The sequence below is a fragment of the Marmota marmota genome, unplaced genomic scaffold (assembly GCF_001458135.2).
Source record: "Marmota marmota marmota unplaced genomic scaffold, marMar, whole genome shotgun sequence".
Lineage (NCBI taxonomy): Eukaryota > Metazoa > Chordata > Mammalia > Rodentia > Sciuridae > Marmota > Marmota marmota.
The window spans coordinates 2765491-2786210 of NW_026000138.1; the positions used below are offsets into that span (position 1 = coordinate 2765491).

At 45.1% G+C, this 20720-nt stretch overlaps 1 protein-coding gene across 9 annotated transcripts in view; it reads left to right on the forward strand.

Annotated features, from left to right (window-relative positions):
- Kdm2b (lysine demethylase 2B) overlaps positions 1-17044 on the forward strand; it is a 122609-nt gene extending 105565 nt beyond the window's left edge. For 7 of the 9 annotated variants that reach the window (XM_015502472.1, XM_048785571.1, XM_048785573.1 and 4 more), the window contains 10 exons: positions 1546-1689; positions 2827-2913; positions 3083-3352; positions 3559-3672; positions 4263-4301; positions 4473-5146; positions 5713-5876; positions 5963-6124; positions 6811-7029; positions 15928-17044. In XM_015502472.1, the coding sequence (XP_015357958.1) occupies positions 1546-1689; positions 2827-2913; positions 3083-3352; positions 3559-3672; positions 4263-4301; positions 4473-5146; positions 5713-5876; positions 5963-6124; positions 6811-7029; positions 15928-16109 (2055 nt within the window). In that variant the 3' untranslated portion in view covers positions 16110-17044. The remainder of the gene's footprint in view (positions 1-1545; positions 1690-2826; positions 2914-3082; positions 3353-3558; positions 3673-4262; positions 4302-4472; positions 5147-5712; positions 5877-5962; positions 6125-6810; positions 7030-15927) is intronic. The other 2 variants (XM_015502473.2, XM_048785572.1) reach the window with 1 other exon arrangement.
- The last annotated feature ends 3676 nt before the right edge of the window (positions 17045-20720 follow it).

A 20720-nucleotide genomic window follows, 5' to 3' on the forward strand; every position in this document is an offset into this window, starting at 1 on the left:
ATTAATCTTTTAAGTGTAGCTCATTAGAAAGTACCTGGATTTTCATGTTTGCTTGTATATTTCATCTGTTGGGATATGTTATTTTAGAAGGAGAATGAGGGAAATCCAGCTTTATACAAATAAGTAGTTGGATAAGGGAGGGGTATATTAAAAGCCTTCATTTCATAATCATGGATACTCTTATACTCCACCAGAATGGGTGGCAGTTACTTAAAGGTTAGTTGCAATGTGGAGTCTGAAACTGTATCAAGGACTTTTCATACTGTTACATTACAAGTCATTATTCTTGCCCTTTGAGTAGCTCATCTTGCTCATGCAGTATGTTGTAACATTATTCATTGGTCACTTGGAAAATATTGATTCACTGAGGCAGATTTCCCAAAATATTGGCACATGCCATTATATTATTTATCTATAGATATATAGATGTGTGACATTTGGTAATACCACTCCTAATCTCATCAGAAAAGCCTTTCAGTGTTGGGAAGCCTTCCAGTTCACGATGGCTCATGTAAGTTTTCCAAACGTCTCATTTTCCCTCAAATACTTGAATTTTGTTGTTTGTACCAAGTGCTGCATTTTTTTTTCCCTCCTCCTCCCCTGGAAACAACAGATTTTTACTTCTTTTGTCTTCAAGAAAATGCACCAGTATCCAGTGGTTTATTCAGTCTTTATTTCAAGTAAAAAAAAATGACGTTCTTTGGAGAAAGTGGTCAGTTGAGCTCACAAGATAAGCCACATGAATATGTCCTTCAGTAAGGTCCCTCAGTGGGCAGAAGTGCTGTGTGTGTCCTTCCTGTGTGAGAAGGTGTATGCTCAAGGGTTGAAGTTTTCATAAAATCACAGAAAGTCCTAAATGGAGCTGGTGATCTTTTCGTTGTGCACTTGGCCCCAAGTCCTCAGCAACTCCCGGGACAGCTGGACCTGCCTGCCTGCTGGTGCTGAGGAGCCAGCAGCTTCATCCACCAGTGCTTTTGCACCATCCGTGCAAAAATCAACACATTGCAGAGGGAAAAGTATTTTTAACTTTTGTTCTAAAGACAATTTTGACCTCACAGCCTTTCCCTGTAAAGGTCTTAGGGACCTCCATACTGTGGACTGAGCTCTGATACCTGCTGGTGAGGCAAGCCTCAGCCCTCTGGGCATCTGGACTAGGCTCACACCCCACCTCCTTCAGTCTTTTCCAAATGGGAGACTTCCACATTTAAAATCAGTCCCCATTCTATTTTTCCCCTGGTTTTCCCTGGTATTTCTTGTTCCATCTAACGTACTCCATTATTCTTCATTCTGTGGGCCTTCCTTACCTGAGAGCTCAGGATGGCAGAGAGATTGATCTGTCTTGTTCATTGCTATGTTCCTAGCTCTTACAGAGTGACTGGCATGTAGAGGTAACAATCTGGTAAGTGTATGGATGAATGAATGTGCCTGGGCCAGCTTTCTGGAGTCTCCTGGCAGGCACAGGAGAGTAGCTCAGTGCCCTTGACTTGGTCCTCAGGAGGGTCTTTCTTCCCTTCCTGCTGACTTGTGTGTCTCCCGGCTCCTCAGCCAGTGCTGCCCCACACTGCTGTGTGTCTTGTGTGTGGCGAGGCGGGGAAGGAGGACACAGTGGAAGAGGAAGAGAGCAAGTTTAACCTCATGCTCATGGAGTGCTCCATCTGCAATGAGATCATCCACCCTGGATGCCTTAAGGTAAGTGACCCTGTGGGCACTGGGCATGCATCTCCTCACCCCACCCTGGGGTGTCTGGTGGTGATGGCATGGTGGGGTGGGATTAGATTTCCTTCCTGGAGAGCACTGGTGACGTGGTGGGATGCAGGTAGCATGTTGAATTCCTAGAGGACCCTGAATCTGGGGGATTCTGTATCAAGTGATGAGCCCAGGGCAAGAAGAGTCACGAGCAGTTTCCTAGGGGAAAGAACCCATCACCACAACACCTTCTAGTACCTCAGACTCACAGAGGGATCCCAGCATTTTAGCAAACAGAAGACATGGGCTACTTGTTTGCACCTTGGCCAGAGGCAGAGACCTGAGGTGGCTGCTCCCTGGAGTCCTGGCTCCTGGCTTTTGGGAGAACCATGCCTGGGCCAGGGAGGGTGGATCCTGAATGACAGATGGCTGCCTTTTTGTGCCTCTGCACCAGGAACCGGTTCCCTTGGTGTGTCGAGGGCAGGACTACCTTCTGGGTGACCTCTGTGCCTGCCTGATTCAGGAAGCAGGTTCTATCTTGGAAAGGAAGAGCCCACTCTGGGCTGTGCCCTCTGTGCCAAGACAATACAGTGTCAGAACCCGTGGGGGGGCGGGGTCTGCCGAGGACAGTCCTTTAGCTCTGTGTCAGTCTCCTACCTCACTTGCCTTTCTCTCCTTCCGTCACACATACCCCTCTTGGCAGGGGTGCTGTGAGTTCTAAGGCTTTGGAAGTTAGCCCTTCCTGTTAAATGCCTGGTCATTTCTCTTCTGCCTCAGCTCATACACAGGATTCAACCTGCACAAAGTCCCGTGTATCAGACCCTGAGCTGTTCTACCCTCATTGAATTTTCTCAAATCCCAGTGAGAAGGGCACTCAAACTCCATCTCATGGTCCAGGGAACTGGGCCACAGAAATGAGGTGCTTGGCTCAGGATGGCTGAGCCATTCAGAGGCAGAAGGGTGAGCATCTGAACCTAGAACTACCCATCTCAACCAGCTCTGTACCGCTGTATTTTCTTTTGGCTATATAAATGGGACGAACATGGCTTTTGGGAGGGGTTGAAGACACAGCGACCCTGTGTCTCAAGGCCCCATCTCAGCAACCTTCTCTGCCTGCTGAGTCCTGGCCTGTCCTTCCAGATTAAGGAGTCAGAGGGTGTGGTCAACGACGAACTTCCAAACTGCTGGGAGTGTCCCAAGTGTAACCATGCCGGCAAGACCGGGAAAGTGAGTGCGGGCACCAAGTCTTCGGAGAGGGGCGGGCGGGCGGGGCCAGGCTGGGCCTTGTCAGGACCAGCCTGTCCCTGGGTGGTCAGGCAGGTGGGGTGCGGCAGCCTGGGGAGGAGGAAGAGCAAGTCCAAAGATATACAGTGGGGTTGTTTCTTCTCTCTTTTTGGCCTACAAGCAAAAGCGTGGCCCTGGCTTTAAATATGCCTCCAACCTGCCTGGCTCCCTGCTCAAGGAGCAGAAGATGAACCGGGACAACAAGGAAGGACCAGAGCCTGTCAAGCGGAGGAGTGAGTGTGAAGAGGCTCCCCGGCGTAGGTCAGACGAGCACCCCAAGAAGGTGCCCCCTGATGGCATCCTGCGCCGAAAATCTGATGATGTACACCTAAGGAGGAAGAGGAAATATGAGAAGCCCCAAGAGCTGAGTGGACGCAAACGAGTACGAATGGGCAGGCCCTGGGCAGTGGAGGGTTGGCCTGGCTGTCCTGGGTGCAGGGTGGAGGGTGGGGGAAGGGATGGGCAATGGGTAGAACTCGGGATCCTGGCCTCTTGTTGCCCTGAGCAGGTCACCCAAGTCCTGAGAGCCCATCCCAAAAGAAGGGAGAAAAAAAAACAGCAAGTCACTCCTCTTCCCACCCCCTTTAGGCCTCGACGCTTCAAACGTCCCCCGGTTCCTCCTCTCACCTCTCGCCGAGGCCCCCTCTAGGCAGCAGCCTCAGCCCTTGGTGGAGATCCAGTCTCACTTACTTCCAGCAGCAGGTGCTCCCATGCCCCTCCCCACCCCAGGCCATGGGGACTTGCGAGTCCTGGGCTGTCCCCCACCTTGTCCCCTGGTCCCAAGGTCTAGCCCCAAGGTCTATGGGAGCTCTCTGAGGAGAGCCTTGGTGGGTTGGGATCAAAGCTGAAGGCGCGGCTGCCCAGGAAACCCTGAAATCTCTGGAACCTCTGAGGATCCTGGTGGCCCTGCTCCACCCACTGGCCTTGCCTTCACTGGCCACAAGGTGGCACATGGAACCTCCTGGCTCCAGCCCACTGTGAGATATTCGTAGGCCTGCGCTCCTGGAGCCGAGGCTAACGTGATGGGTGACTACATTCTCTGGGTCTCTCTGGGTTGGGATGTCAGCTGGGTGGGAACAGCTGGCCTTACTCTACTTCCAGCTTCCTCCTTGAAAGCAGCAGGCAAGGTCCACTGAAAGTCAGATGGGAAGGAGGAAATGGCATTTGTGGGAATGGGAAAGGCATCCCTCTAGCCCCTGCTCTGGAGTCTGGGCTTGTGGTGGGGCTGGATGTAGAGGGGACTGGCTTCCTCTAACCCATGAGCAAACTGCATCCTTTCTTCCTCATGACAGCTAAAACCTGGCAAAGAAGATAAACTTTTCAGGAAAAAGGTACCATCTCCCCTTCCTCCCTGTGCTCCCAGCGCATTCCCAGCTGTCAGAGGTATAGGCAGCACCTGGGTGGTTCATGAGTCCCGTGGCAAAGGGTTGGGAGTTTCTGGGGTGGGCACCACACAGAACCATATGGGTTGACCACTGGCCCTTGGCTCCTCTCTTCCATAGCGGAGATCCTGGAAAAACTCAGAAGACCGGATGGCCAATAAGCCCCTCCGGCGCTTCAAGCAGGAACCAGAGGATGATCTGCCTGAGGTGCCCCCCAAGACCAGGGAGAGTGACCACTCACGCTCCAGCTCGCCCACGGCTGGGCCTAGCAATGAGGGGGCCGAGGGCCCAGAGGAGAAGAAAAAGGTGAAGATGCGCCGGAAACGGCGGCTTCCCAACAAGGAGCTGAGCAAGGAGCTGAGCAAGGAGCTCAACCATGAGATCCAAAAGACAGAGAGCAGCCTGGCCCATGAGAACCACCAGCCCATCAAGTCAGAACCTGAGAGTGAGAACGAGGAACCCAAGCGGCCCCTGGGCCTCTGTGAGCGCCCCCACCGCTTCAGCAAGGGGCTCAATGGCACCCCACGGGAATTGAGGCACCCATTGGGGCCCAGCCTGCGCAGCCCACCCCGAGTCATCTCCCGGCCCCCACCCTCCGTGTCCCCGCCCAAGTGCATCCAGATGGAGCGCCACGTGATCCGGCCACCCCCTATCAGCCCCCCACCCGACTCGCTGCCCCTGGATGATGGGGCAGCCCATGTCATGCACAGGGAGGTGTGGATGGCCGTCTTCAGCTACCTCAGCCACCAAGACCTGTGTGTCTGCATGCGGGTCTGCAGGACCTGGAACCGCTGGTGAGGGGCTTCCCTGTGTTAGGCTCTTGGTTAAGGCTTGGCTCAGCCTGGAATGGCCCGTTTGGGCGTGTATCCCACTCTAGTCACTTATGGTACTCTCTCCTGCCGAGCCCTGATAGAGCTTAATTGTTGTCCACCAAGGACTTCCTGTCAGCCTGTTCTTTCCTGATTTAACTCTCTGCAGCTCAGTAAAGACCAAGTGGAGTCCTTGTCCCTAGAGTTAGCCTAGGTTAAGAGCAAGGGGTGCCAGTACCAGCTTTAGACGCAGCTTGACATTTATCAACTTTGTAGCCTTGGCCAAGTTCTCACCCTCATGTATGAATAGGCATGATACCTGCTTCACAGGGTGGTTTAGAGAATGTAGTAAGGCCTACAGGAAATACTTGATGGAGAGTGGATACCGCTGACGGCCTGTGGCCATCAGAGCAGAGGTGTCCACGTGTGGACAGGATGAGTGCTAAACAGAAAGGTGCAGAGAAGAGATTCCCGTTTGGGTTTGGTGGCCATGCAGGGGCTCCCCAAATGAGCCCCCATCTCTGATGCTGTCCTTCCTGCTGGGCCCTCAGGTGCTGCGATAAGCGGTTATGGACCCGCATCGACTTGAACCACTGCAAGTCCATCACGCCCCTGATGCTGAGCGGCATCATCCGGCGACAGCCTGTCTCCCTCGACCTCAGCTGGACCAATATCTCCAAGAAGCAGCTGAGCTGGCTCATCAACCGGTTGCCTGGTGAGCCCTGGGCCAGGGACCCGAGTGGGAAGCCAGGGGTGCTGGAGTGTATCACCTGGCCCATGACTCCTTTCCTGTTCCTCCAGGGCTCCGAGACTTGGTGCTGTCGGGCTGCTCGTGGATCGCAGTCTCAGCCCTCTGTAGCTCCAGTTGTCCATTGCTCCGGACTCTGGATGTCCAGTGGGTAGAAGGACTAAAGGATGCCCAGATGCGGGATCTCCTGTCTCCACCTACAGATAACAGGCCAGGTAAGTTCCAGTCCAGAACTGTGCCAGGGGGTCCTGTGGATGGGGTGACTTGTGCCATTGGATCCTGTGATGTGTCCTGAAGCCTCCTCTAGCGTCAGCCCTTCTCTAGAGGACACAGGGAAGAGTCCCTGCTGCTGTGTTCTCAGTCAGCATTGGGCACAGAGGGGATCCAGGAGGAGGCAGAGGCTCCTTTGCATGTGCCAAGACCCTGCACCTGGGGCTCAGCACACTCTGGCTACTTCCATATTAACTTGCCTCTTGCTGGCCTGACCTCTTTGAGCCTCCGGGTCAGGTGGTTGGAGAAGAGCTTGTAGCACAGCCCACTCCCGGTTCACTGTCTGGATCATTGACTCTCACAGCTTACATGGTGCCCAAGGTACTGGGGGCAGCGATGCTGGGCCACCTTGTTTCATTTGGCTGATTGCCGCTGAGTGAAATGTTGGTTCAGGTTTCTAGATCTTCTGCTTTTTCTAGAAAATCTGGAAATTAACTCTTTAATCTGGAAATTGACTCTTTATGTAGACTCCTGACTTTTAAATGTTAGAATTCTGGTTTTAGGAGGAAGCACTTTGTGGCTAAATGAAATTTAACTGTTATATCTGTCTGTAGGCCTTTTAAAGTCATGTCAGTATGACCTGATCTCCTGTCAGGTTGACAGGTTGCCCCTTTCCTTCCTGCCCCACCAGGTCAGATGGACAATCGGAGTAAGCTCCGGAACATCGTGGAGCTGCGCCTGGCAGGGCTGGACATCACAGATGTCTCCCTGCGGCTCATCATCCGCCACATGCCCCTGCTCTCCAAACTCCACCTTAGTTATTGTAACCACGTCACCGACCAGTCCATCAACTTGCTTACCGCTGTTGGCACCACCACCCGAGACTCTCTAACCGAGATCAACCTGTCAGGTGAGGTTCCCCCTCCTCCCAAGTCTACAGAACACAGTGGGAGTTTCATGTTTGTTGAAAATGGTGTGCCCACTCTTATCAGCGTTAGGTGCTAGGGCACACCAGGGAGTGAGACAGCCTGGTCTAGGAGAGACTCATACGTAAGTCCCTGCTGGAATTGCAGTAACAGCTACCAAAAAAAATAGTATTGATAGCAGTAAGAGCATATGGCAGTGGCTTCTAACCCAACATACAGGCTAGGGATAACTTCCCGAAGGTGGTTCAACTGAGTTGATGCCTTCCAGCCAGGGTAGGGGGACAGCAGTAGGCATGCGGCAAGGACCACAGTGACAGGGCTTCTATCTAGAGACCAGTGGCCAGGCGGAAGCAGTGGAACAGTCTCTGCCTTTGTTGTTGTTGTGTGTAATTCTCATGGCCCTGCTATCTAGGGCCTGTTGTTGGAGAGAAAAAAAAACTTCAGTTAGTTCCATTGTTGTTCCTTGTCTGACTGTCACACCATGGAATCCTCACTCCTTCACTTACTAATGGGGCGGGAGTTGGTTCTGAAGGACTGGGAGCTTGGCTGTATGTATGGTGCAGTAGCCAAGAGGTGGTGCTGCCTGTCCTTACTCATCTAATGCAGTGTTGGTTTGATAGCTTAGGATGGCTTGGGTTGGGGTGTCACATTTGGATGAGATTCAAAGAAAAAGAAAGAAATAGAAACTTAAATCTTTATTATTTTTCTCCCGTGAAATTACTAAATATTAAAGCATACCCTCACTTCATTTAAGTTCCATTTTGACATGACTCCATTTGAGGTTTTGCTTCTTCAGGGTTCACTGTTTGTCTGTCTTTACATCCCGGTTCATGCCAGATGAACACCCCCTACCATCCATGCTGCACACCAGGCCTGCCTGCCGGGTGAGATCCCACTGTACCTAGGATACCATTCCTTTCCTCATGAAATTTTGGTGACAGGGATTGTCCCACTCCTAGAGGCAAAGAAAAGAGCTGTGCTGAAAAGAGGTTTCTCCTTAGAGGCACCGGATTGAAGCTCCATTCATTAGCCTGGACTGGTGTTGGACCTGCCTTTTGGAGAAGGGCTAGAAGGTGTCTTGTTCTCAGTGCTTGATGTGACTCTTCGTGTTCTGGCTTAGTTACTGTGGGTGTGTAGCAAAGATCTCCATCTAAATCCCCTCCCCTAAATAGTGTAGTTCAGGAAGTATAGGGGGTGGGGGTATGTGTGTATAAATCATCTCTGGGTATTTTATCTTTCCACCATAATACATTGAAGTCACCTTTTCATCTCACTACACACAGATGGAGCTCTGCATTCTTGTTATTAGCCAAGAAGTATATTAAGGTATATTTCTGTAGTCTCTTCTGGTGTTTTTTTCCCCCCTCTCCCACCATTATAACTAGTTAATTATAAAATAAGTCTCTGCCACAAAATAGATTGCGGTTGACATGTTCATGATCCACAAATATGGTTGGAGGATCTGATCTCATGATAAATGACACTGAAATTCTAGCTGCTGTCACCTGGGCCATATTTCAACCTGGAAGTTTTTTTTTGAATGCTCAAGGCAGTTCCTTGCTTCTGCCCCACCTCCCATTTTCCCTCTGAGGCAATCCTTTAGCTCAAGTTCTCTATTCCAGTATTTACCCCCATATTCCAGAGTGAGCCCCTCTACTGCCATTTCCATTTAGACATTAGTCTTTATTAACTGGCTATTACAGAACATGAAGATTTACTGCTGTTGCATCCTCTTGGCACCCCACCACCACCCTTTTTTTCTTTTCTTTCTAGTTTTTGGTTAAGTTACTATTGTTTATTATGACCATGCGAGTATTGGTCACTGTTGAGCCACATAGTGGATTGTGAGTAAACTTCCTTTCCTGTATCAATTGTTTTTGGGTTTCCTAGAGTTAAATGTTTCATTTTTATTTGGTTGGTTTCTAAGCAAACTAAACAACAGAACAGAATAATCTTTTACCCCACACAAACTCATCAATCCCACAACCAGACTTCCCCTCTGGCCACCATTTTATCCTCCCTTTCTTTTTTCCTATTTGGATTCCTGCTTCCACCGGGACTGGCTACCTCTGCTGTACCGCTGTCATCCTGGGTCTTTTACCATCATCCCCTCGGGTTTCTGCCTTTGTTGGACGCCCTCCTTCCTTGATCCCATATCATCTTTTGTGGTTGACTCTCATTGGGTAGAGGACACATGTCCTTATTAGACCTTACATTTTGTTGGTAATTTCAGCTGGGTCTAGAGCTCTAGCTTGGGAGCCATGTTGCTTCAGCGAGTGAGCAGCATTGTTCTACTGTCCTCCAGATCCGCATGCCTGATCCAAAACTATTTGGTTCTTCATCCATCAGTGAATCTCTTTTCTCTCATGGGAAGATTATAGAAGTTGTCTTTGTCTCATAATTTTTGATGATGAGCCTTGGCTTGAGTCTGATTTATCACACTAAACACTCATGAGCCCTTTCGATCTAGAAACATATGTTCTTCAATTCTAGAAAAATTTCTTGAATTTCTTCTTATTGTTTTCCCCTTCTGTTTCTTTCTGTCCTACTCCTGATATCATCCATTTTTCTTCTTATTTTCCACCTCTGTATCTATTTGCTGTTTTCTAGCAGTTTTCTTCTCTTTTGTCATACAATTTATACAGTGAGTTTTCCATTTCTACTGTCATGTAGATTGAGCCATGTGAAATTGCTGTTTATATTGATAAAACACAAATGGTGGCCATATTTTTAATTTCACAAGCTATATTCATAAGAGGCTGTCCTGAGATTGAATGTTGACACTCAGTTGCTTGTCTAGTCAAGGGTGACCGGACACTCTGGGCAGATGATTGGAGTTCACCTGCTATGGACAGCCGTTAAAGGGTCATCTTCATTGGTGGTTTCTTTGTAGAAACCCAGACACCAGATTTTGTCTTCCTCTAAAGTTGATCAGGGTCACCAGAGACTCCTTGATCTCCAAACTGGAGGGTGTAGGCTGAGCTACCAGTGTTCTTGGGCTGGACATGGGGAAGGAGGTTGGGGTTATCACCAGTGACTAGGTAAACTTTTGCTTAGTTCCCATTTTTGAGTAGGTAGCCCTATATCTGTGCATGGTGGCCTGTCTTCTGCTGAGGAGGAAATCTGGGCATCTTATTGTTCCTTAAACAGATTCTCAGCCAGTCATCCTGCTTCTAATCCCATGTTTACCTCCTCTTCTGATATATGTGTTGACTCTGTTAAAACAGTGCTTTCTAAGAAATTAGTGCCAAATCCCTTGGAGGTGTTTCCCTGCTTTCTCCTCAGACATTTAGGAATAAGTTTAGGATTAGGAGTAGGGTTCAGCTTTTTTAAACCTGCTAAGTTTTTATGTATTGTAGCTAGCTTTCAAAATAATTTTATTGTAATATGTAAATAAATTGATCCTTTTAACCATGTTTAGGTATACAGTTCAGTGACATGAAATACACTCAGTTTTTTAACCATCACCACGATCCATTTTCAGAATTTTTTCATCACCCAGTCAAAAAGGCTATACTCGGGCTGGGTTTGTAGCTCAGTGGCAGAACGCTTGCCTAGCACATGTAAGGCACTGGGTTCAATCCTCAGCACCACATAGAAATAAGAACAAATAAAATAAAGGCATGCTGTCCAACTACAAGAAAAAAAAAAAAACATAAAATTTTTTTAAAAAAGCATACCCATTGGGCAGAACCCCAGTCCCCCTAAACACTCCATTCCACTCCTATACATACCCCATAGAAGTGGAATCATCCAGTCCTTCTTATGGCTGACTGGTTTATTTCACTTGGTATAATGCTTTCAGGGTTCATTTTTTTTAATCAGGTTGTCTAGTTCTTTATGTATTCTGAATATTAACCTCTTATCAGATGGTAATGATTTGCAAATATTTCCTCCCATTCTTTGGGTGGTTTTGTCACTCTTATAACAGTGTCATTTACATAGAATAGTTTTAAATTTTGATGAAGGCCAATTTTTCCTCCTTTTCCCAAATCTTATGAAGATTTTCTGTTTTAGAAGAGTTTTACAGCTTTACGTTTTATGTTTAGGTCATTTTGAGTTAAATTTTTGTATATGGTGTATGGTAGAGTCTAGCTTCATGCTTTTGCATATGGATATTCAGTTTTCTTAGTATCGTTTATTGGAAAGACTGTCTGTTCCCTCGTTGAACGGTGTTGACACCCTTGTCAAAAATCATTTGACTCTACAGTCAAGCGTTTGTTTTTGAGTTCTCAATTATGGTATCCTTATACCAGTACCAAGTGTTTTGATTGCTTTAGCTTTGCAGCTAAGTTTCAAAATGGGAGCAAGAGTCTCCTAAACTAGTTTTTTCAAGAGTTTTGGGCAATTTCAAGTCCATTGCATTGCACATCAATTTGGGGATGGATTTTTCTATTTCTGCAAAAAACACATTGGGGATTTTATAGCAATTTCATTGCATTTATAGATCTCTCTGATATCTTCACAGTATTAAGTCTTCTAATCCATGAACAGTCCATGAAGATGGAATATTTTTATTTATGTATCTTTAATTTCAGCACTGCTCTATGGTTTTCAGTGTACAAGTCTTTCACTTCCTTGTTTAAATTGATTTCTAACTTTTGCTTCTTTTTTTTAATATTTATTTTTTAGTTTTAGGTGGATACAATATCTTTGTTTTTATGTGGTGCTGAGAATTGAACCCAGTGCCTCACGCATGCTAGGCAAGTGCGCTACCACATGAGCCACATCCCCAGCCCCTTTTTGCTTCTTTTTGATGCTATTGTGAATGTTTGTTTTCTTAATTTCCTTTCATAATTGTTCATTGGTGTTAGTTTTTGTGTGGTTTTTGTATCCTGCAACTTTGTTGAATTTTAGTTTATTAGAAAAAAAAAAAAAAGATCTCTCCCCCACACCTCTTGGGTAGAATCATTAGTTTTCTTTTCTTTGTGTAAGATCATGTCATCTGCAAACAGATCATTTTTATTTATTACTTTTTACACTTAATGTTTTGTCTAGAATTTTGTTATCATGTAGGAACGCTTCTTTATTATAGACTGTACTATTGGAGGTTTGTATCTCTTAATTTCAGCTTACTTTCATTGGACTCTTCTACTTTTCACCATTAAAAAAGTTGAGGAAAAACATCTTTCTTCACCTATCCATAGAGTTCCTCACACCACCAGTTCTGTATTTTGAACACGTCCAAACATACAGGAAAACTGGAAAATGGTACAATTGAAACATTTCCTTCCAGCTAGATGCAGCAGTTGTAGATATTGTGTCACACGTGCTTTTTCTACATATTTTTTCTTTTTAGTTGTTTGAAGGTTTACAAACATCATTTCACCCCTAAACATCTTTAAATACTTCTGTGTATATTTGCTAAGATTAAAGACTACAACAATAGTCCCACACCTAAAAAGATTAAAAATCACCAAATGTAGCCTTTTCTTCAGTGAGACTGAAGACAGGAAAACTGTCAAAAAGGAGATGCACCAAAAATATTCTTCAAGTAACCTCTAACTTTTTTAAAGGCATTGCTTACTCTTCTAATTAATCCCTCAAACATACCAAGATGGCTGACCCTGCAAGTCAAATGAAGAAAAGTGTAAATAGGAGAGGGATTTTGCCTATTTGATAAAATATGCTTATTTCCATATATTTTTGTTTTCCACTATTCATGGTGAAGGGCCCCCATATTCAACAGGCCTCTTCCTGTTTTCAGTTAGCTATCCTTAGATAAGGAACGTGGGGTGGGGGTCTGGCTCAGTGATAACACTTGCCAGCATGCATGACACCCTGGGTTCTATCTCCAGCCCTTTAAAAAAAAAATCATTATCTGGGCTGGGGATGTGGCTCAAGTGGTAGCGTGCTCGCCTAGCATGTGTGAGGCCCTGGATTTGATTCTCATCACCACATAAAAATGAAAAAATATATTGTGTCTGAAAAAAAAATTAAAAATTAAATTAAAAAAAAATATTGTGTCCGCCTAAAAAACTAAAAAATAAATATTTTTTAAAAAAATCATTATCAAAACAGCTGCTTAGGGCTGGGGTTGTGGCTCAGTGGTAGAGTGCTTGCCTAGCACAGGTGAGGCACTGGGTTCAATCTTCAGCACCACATAAAAGTAAAACAAAGGTATTGTGTTCATCTACAACAACTAAAAATATTTTTTTAAAAAAACTACTTTTGAAGGGTTGGGGTTGTGGCTCAGTGGTAGAGCACTTACCTCACATGTGCAAGGTACTGGGTTTGATTCTCAGCACTGCATATAAATAAATGAATAAAAGCCATCAAAAAAAAAAAATTAAAAAGCCTTACAGTCCCCCTAGTCTTTCTACGGTTTTCTTAGAAGAATGTGCACATTCAGAATTTGTTGACTTTGTGGTATTTAGCTTGTTGTGTTTTCATTTTTCCTGTGAACTGTAGACTTGCTTAAATTCAATGTGGATATTTTTGACAAGAAAACATCACAGGTGATAATCGTATACTGTGTTCTTTAGGGTGAGTTCCCAGCCTTGGAACTGCTGGTCAGAGTCCATTACACCAGAGAATGGCCCCACCTACTGTAGGCAGTCCCTTCTCCTAGCTGCCATTGCTGACACACTCAGGCACCTTTTTTAGACCCCTCCCTTGAGTCCTCCTGAGAATCTTCCAGACTCACCCACCTTCCTCCTGAAGGGGGTCCTTCCAGAGCTGTCCAGTTGTACCCCCACCCCAACTGCCATCACCACTCATCCCATAAAATGGTCCCCTAGCTAGAGAGGCCTGCTGGACAAGTCCTGCAGCTGTCGAGTGGCCTCAGTTGTGTCTTGATGCCTACCTTTCTGTTGTGCTTATCTGGCTCCTGCAGACAGCCTTGACACCTCCTTGGAGGATCATATGGCAGCCAGCATGCTCCTTGGCTCTTGGGTTTTTTTGGGAGGTGTTTTTTTTTTTTTTTTTTAATATTTTTTAGTTATAGATGGACACAACATATTTATCTTTATGTGGGGCTGAGGATCGAACCCAGGGCCTCACACGTGCGAGGCAAGCTCCCTACCACAACCCCAGCCCCCTTGGTTTTAAAAAAAAAAATCCCTGAAGCTGAAGCCCAAAGGCTTCAGAAAGCTGAATAGAAAGGACTCTTGTGGGGAGGTTCTTTTTGTGTATTAGACTTCCTCCAGCCTCGTTTCTCAGACTTCCACAGACAGGTGCACCCTACCAGCTGACACTAGAGCCCCTGGTTAGCTGGTCATCCATGGAGTTTGCTCATATTGTCCGGGTTAGGTGAACACCCGTAAGCAACTCTTGCCATCTAAGGATAACTGGATCTCAGGGAAAAAGACCTGTTCAATATAGGGCCTCATGTCAAATTTTGAGTAGCAAAAACAAGCATATTTTATCACTGCTAAAATCCTTATCTTTACACTTAAAATGAATCAAGTATTGTTTTGAGGGCATCTTTTTCTGAAGGAATAATATGTTAGCATATATAATATCCTTCCTTTGACTTTTGTACAAGATTATAAAGTGATCAGGGCACCTGTAATCCCAGTGGCTGGGGAGGCTGAGGCAGGAGGAACGCAAGTTCAAAGCCAGCCTCAGCAAAAGGTGAGGCGCTGAGCAACTCTGTGAGACCCTGTCTATAAAGAAAACACAAAATAGGACTGGGGATGTGGCTCTCTTGGGGGAACATTTTTGAAGGATTAGTTAGATTAAGGGATTGCCCTAGAGAAAATATCTTTTTGCCAGGGTCCTTGTCAGTTCTCCCACCTTCACTAATTGCCCAGCTTTCATTGTCAGTGTCTCTGCAGGTGGTGTAGACAGCCTCTCAGCACCACCTATTCCCCGTTCATGAATTCCCACTGCCTTTGAGTTCTCTTTACATGTCCCAGCATCCCAGGGATCATTTGCCCTATGTTCTCTTTATAGGACAGCTTATATGTATAAAAGATAGCACATTGTCCCCATGTTCTGTTTATGGTTTCCAACTTATTTTAATGCGCCTGTATCAATTTTGTTGAAGTATTTGCAGAATTGAAAGCTTGGCTTGACACCATTTAGAGGAAGGTAGGAATCATTATCTCCTCAATTTTAATTTGCCCCAAAAGAAATCATTCCTTTTGCTATATGGTGAATCTCAGATGTTGACTGACATTTAAGGCAATTGACTGTGGATTCAGTTTTCAAGGAAAATAGAAAGTATAAATTGATGGACATATGTAGCTGAAGGGGGGTGCCTTATGTGGTTTAGGGTTATACATTCTGATTTATTCTCTGGACAGAACCTCTCCATCCCCTTCCAGCATATTGGGCATATCCTTCTTCACAGGTAGACATTCAGAATTAAAAAAAAAAAAAAAAAAAAACAGGGGAAATGAACCAGGAGGCAAAGGAGGATCCCAAGATGACCTTACAGAATATTCTCTCTGATCCAGCAATGTCCCCCTGAGCATTATCTGAAAGGGAACAGGCAGATGAGTATACAATAATGCACATAGAAAAATACTCAACAGTATATTAGATGGAAAAAAGCTTCTTGACAGCATAGATAGATTTACTTGAGTGTACATGAAGAGGCAGCTCTGTGGTCTAAGTGGTTTTTACTTGATACACTGTTTTTTTTTTTTTCCCCCAGTAGTACTGGGGATGGAACCTAAGGGCCTTGTACATTCTAGGCAAATGCTCTACATCCCCAGCCCAGTCGGAATGAACCCTTTATAGTTGGTGGATGAAACCATTGCCCATTTGAAGAAGAAAAATTTTAAGCAAATACATTTTGTTTTAGAGCATCAGAGGCTGCATGTGAGAGAGCTGTGCCTGGTTCCACTGTAGAGTGCCAGGAGCAGCCTTTGTACAATGCACCTTTTCCCCCACCTCACATTTTCTTTTTTAACATAATTTTGTCTTCCCTGTAGACTGCAATAAGGTCACTGATCAGTGCCTGTCCTTCTTCAAACGCTGTGGAAATATCTGTCATATTGACCTGAGGTACTGCAAGCAAGTCACCAAGGAAGGCTGTGAGCAGTTCATAGCTGAAATGTCTGTGAGTGTCCAGTTTGGGCAAGTGGAGGAAAAACTCCTGCAAAAACTGAGTTAGTCCAAGGACAAGTATGTAAATATGGGGTAGGTGGGGGTGGGCGCAGCCAGGGAGGGGAAAGACTTCACAAAACACGAGGGCTTTTATTTCTCATGGAACTTGGAACAACAGACCATAGAACGATTCCATTTTGCAAGTCTTGCCAAGGGAGAAGCCACCCATTTGGGGATGTGTGAGCTAGACTCTTCCCTCTGGTCTTTCTGCGTTGTAACTGCACTGCTTTCTGGACCACAGTTAAGCGGCCTTTACAAGAAGACATTCCCGTTGCAGGAAGATGGGCTTTGGAGGAATTTTCTTTTGAAGCATGAGCTTTAGGGGTTCTCCCTACCCCACCCCCTGTGGTGTTTTTGTTTTGGACACCTTGTTCCTTGAAATGCTGAGGTTTTTGGTGTCAATATAAAGTGGACCACACACCACATCTGCTGCCGTCTTGACACATTTTGTTTGGTTGGTTTTGTTACATCTTACATTATGCAGAACTATTTTTGTACAAATTGTTTAAAAGTTATTTATGCAAGGTTTGAATGCATACCAGTGTTTTTATTGTTTCGAGATTGCCAACTTTCCTGGTTTCCTTCAGGTAGGAGAGAACTTAACCTGTACTTCATCAACACAAAAAACTCATCTACAAATGTGCCCAGATCTGACAGAGTGGGCCAAGACCTTCCACTTAAAAGCATGTTTAACTGGAAGTGGAGCCTGCTTGGTATGTCAAGAAGTTACAAGAGCATGATGTGGACAGATGTAAATTACAGTCGAAGTAAGACACTCTGCCCAGTTTCCTCTGTAGAGAATTCACCTTTTTCTGAAATTTTACAAATCAGACTTCAGCCTTTGCACTCAGGAGGGTTTTGCTCCAGCATGAGCTCTTGTACTCTACATAGATCTAATTTATACCGTGAGACAAGAAGTAGAATAAATGCGCCCACACAGCCTCTTCCTTTTTTCCTCTCCTTTGAAGTGTGAGTTGAGTTCTCATTTAGGTTCGTAACCTGGCTGTTTCCTAGTTGTAATGTTCTGCATTCAGAAGTGCCATTGTCGTATGGTGGTGTTTCCTAGACTTTCCCTGACGCGATTTTACCTTTGTTGAATTTGTATAAATAGTTGTAAAAAAAAAAATCTGTGTGTTCGGGGGTTTTTGTTTGAGGAGAGGACTAGGAATTTTAATTGGAAAGCCCAGGGTCTGTAGGTCAATATAATTTCTCTTTAATTTGAAAAGTATAGCAGCCTCAGAGTACATGATTTTTTTTTCCTTCAGCTGTTTCTGGACTATAAAGTAATATGGCCAAATATAGAAATTAAGGAACAGACTTTCCCTAAGGGGCAGGGCAGCTCACCTGTGTGGAGGCCTCTTGCCATATCTGTACAACAACTTCCATGGCTGCTTGGTATCACCTATCCCTAGAAGTTTCCAAGATTTGTGGGGGTTGGGCATCATCTCCTCAAATCTCCCTCCCACAGGAGACATGGGGCTGGGGTTGTGGCTCAGTGGTAGAGAGCTCGCCTAGTATGCACGAGATACTGGTTTCGATCCTCAGCACCACATAAATGTAAAATAAAGATATTGTGTCCACCTAAAACTTAAAAATAAATATTAAAAAAAAAAAAAATCTCCCACAGGAGACAACTCAAGGAGAGGTTCCCCTCCTGCAAAGTAGCTAGAGAGGACACTTGGTTTTTTTTTCTTAATTTTGGTAAAGGATTGAACCCAGTGCTTCTTAACCACTGAGCCCCAATGTTTATATTTCATTTTGAGACAGGGTCTAAGTTGCTGAGGCTGGCCTTGAATTTGTAATACCCCTACCTCAGCCTCCCAATTGCCAGGATTATAAGTGTGCACCACCACACTTGGCTTCTTAGAAATAATTTTAGATCACTTAATTTTTTTTAAGTAGGGTCTTGTAACCTCATAATCATGCACAGAAATAACTGCTGTGGCGAATCTAAAGATGGGGAGGATAACCAACTTCTTTTCTTAATAGTCAAGAACATAAAACCTTGTCCCCCCTTAGACAAGCCCTTCCTGCTAATAGTCCAGTTTTGCAATACTGGGGATGAGACCCAGGGTACTTTACCACTGAGCTATGTCCCCATCCCTTTTTGAGACAGGGTAGCCTTGAACTTGTTATCCTCTTGCCTCAGCCTCCCCTGCCTCACGCCTCACAGGTGTGTGCCACCATGCCCAGCAACAGTCCAATTTTTTATTTACCCTCCTTTACCTTATTATGCCATTGTGGCAAAATGACACTGAAGCCATTGCACCCTATAACTCGGTGGTCCACTTAACAGAATTAAGATTGGTAAACACTCTGGTTTATTTATAAAAGTGTAATTTATCTTTGCTCGTCCTGATGGTTCATGATGGAGAGACACAGGTTCTGTTTCTTAGTAGCCTTAAGTTCTCTGAACTTGCAAATAATAGTTACCTTGCTACTTGGGTTATTCTCTTCCTTGGGAAATAGCTTTAAGAGTAATAGTGGTTTTCAGAGGTCCTTGTATTCATTTGTTAGCAGCCAACATTGAGGCTCATGGCTGCAGCTGTGACTGCTTAAAATATAGCAGAGTTCCATGTTAGAAGGCAGTACCTCTCCTATAAGGACTCTCGAAGCACACAGGTCTACGAGAGGCGCCTGTGGCAGGACTGCCACTTGCTAGGGATCCACGCCATCATAGGGACACACAGCAATGTCCTGACATATTCTAGGCATGCAAGACAGGCCATAGGTGAGCTTGCCACAAGAGTACTAAACAGCCTGGTGAGATTCATCCCAATGCAAATCCAAGGTCTCTGTACAGACCTTTTAAAAATAAGCTTAGGGTGGGCTGGAGATGTGGCTTAAGCGGTAGCGTGCTCGCCTGGTGTGCATGCGGCCTGGGTTCAATCCTCAGCACCACATACAAATAAAGATGTTGTGTCCACCGAAAACTAAAAAATAAATAATTCTCTCTAAAAATAAATCTTTCCATTTAAAAAAAAATAAACTTAGGGTGAAGCCAGCCTAAGCTACCTGCTGCCAACAGCTGTAGGCCCACACAGGGCAGATGAAATAGTGAAAGAGTCACATGCTTCACTGCACTCGCTGTACTAAACCATAGCTTCCCACCTCAGGGGAGAGGTCCTATCTCTAGGGAACTTGATGCTGATGAAGGAAGGTACAGTGGAGCTTCAAATGACTACCCTCTTCACTGTGAAGGATAAGGGGGATGGGGTTGTGGCTCAGTGATAGCGAGCTTGCCTAGCATGTGTGAGGCACTAGGTTTGATTCTCAGCATCACATAAAAATAAATAAAATAGAGGTCATCAACAACTAAAAAATATTTTTTTTAAAAAAAAGGAGGATAAGGGCACTTCACTATATTCCAGTGTGGACCTGCAGAATTTTATCCATGTGACATTACCTAATCAAAGAATTAACGTAAAGATGCATGGTATGCCAGTTAAAACATGCAAGTTGCAGGGGAAATGACTGGCCTTCTGCCACACAAGTTAGCAGCCATCCCTTGGTGTCTTCAGTGGCTCAAGTTCCTTACTAAATGGTGCACCATGTGCACATAACTTGCACACATCCTCCTATATATTCCAAGTCACTCAGGATGGCTTATAATACCTAATGCAATGTAAATGCTACATAATAGTTGTTAACGTGTAACAACTAATTGTTTTGGAACTAATGACAAGGAAAAAGTAGTCTGTACATCTGTACATGTTTAGTATAATATTTCAAATATTTTTACTCCTCAGTTGAATCCACAGATACAAAAGGGCTGTCTGTACTTTGTCAAGCCTGTTGCACTAAACATCTCTGTCAGTTTGTCACTAAACCAAGTGATCTCAGCACTACCTTAAAAAAATAATAATAATAAATCCACCATTTGGGCTGGGGTTATGGCTCAGTGGTAGAGTGCTCACCTAGCACATGCAGAGCCCGGGTTCAATCCTCAGCACCACATAAAAATAAATAAAACAGATGTATTGTGTCCAACTATATAAATCCAAAAGTGAAGAATAAGAAGCATGTTTTAAGCTAACATGTAACTAAATCTGAATTTGTGTACCATCATTTGCTGGCCTGAATTTAAAGGCTTCCCACCACCAAGTTAGAGATTTGCAGGGCCGGGGGGTGGGGATGATATTAAATTTCAAGAGTTCACTCTTGAAATGTAGACCAGGTGCCAGTGCCCCTGCAGCTGTGGCAGGGAATGGGCAGCAAAGCTGTAGCATACATAGATCGCTCAAGCTGGGAGCTGCCAGACCAGCCTGGGTTCAGCATTTGAAAATACCCTCAGGGCCTTGATAAGGGGGGAAAAAAGGGCAGAAAGGCATGTTTTTCTTCACTTAGCCAAACTTTCAGCCCTAAGTTCAAAGCTATTTTCAGGTCTACTAGTAGATCCCCCAGTACATGAGGGCATGAGTTACCAGCTTCATAGTCAAAAAAAAAAAAAAACAAAAAAAAACCTGGAGATTTTTTAAGTTGGCCATTTCTAAAAACATCTGCCCCCTACCAATAGGAAGAATCCACAGCTGGGATCAACCAAAAACACACCCTGATTCAAACCAGACCTAAGGAAAGAAACATAATTATCTGAAGTTTCTTATTTGCTGTGTGGTAT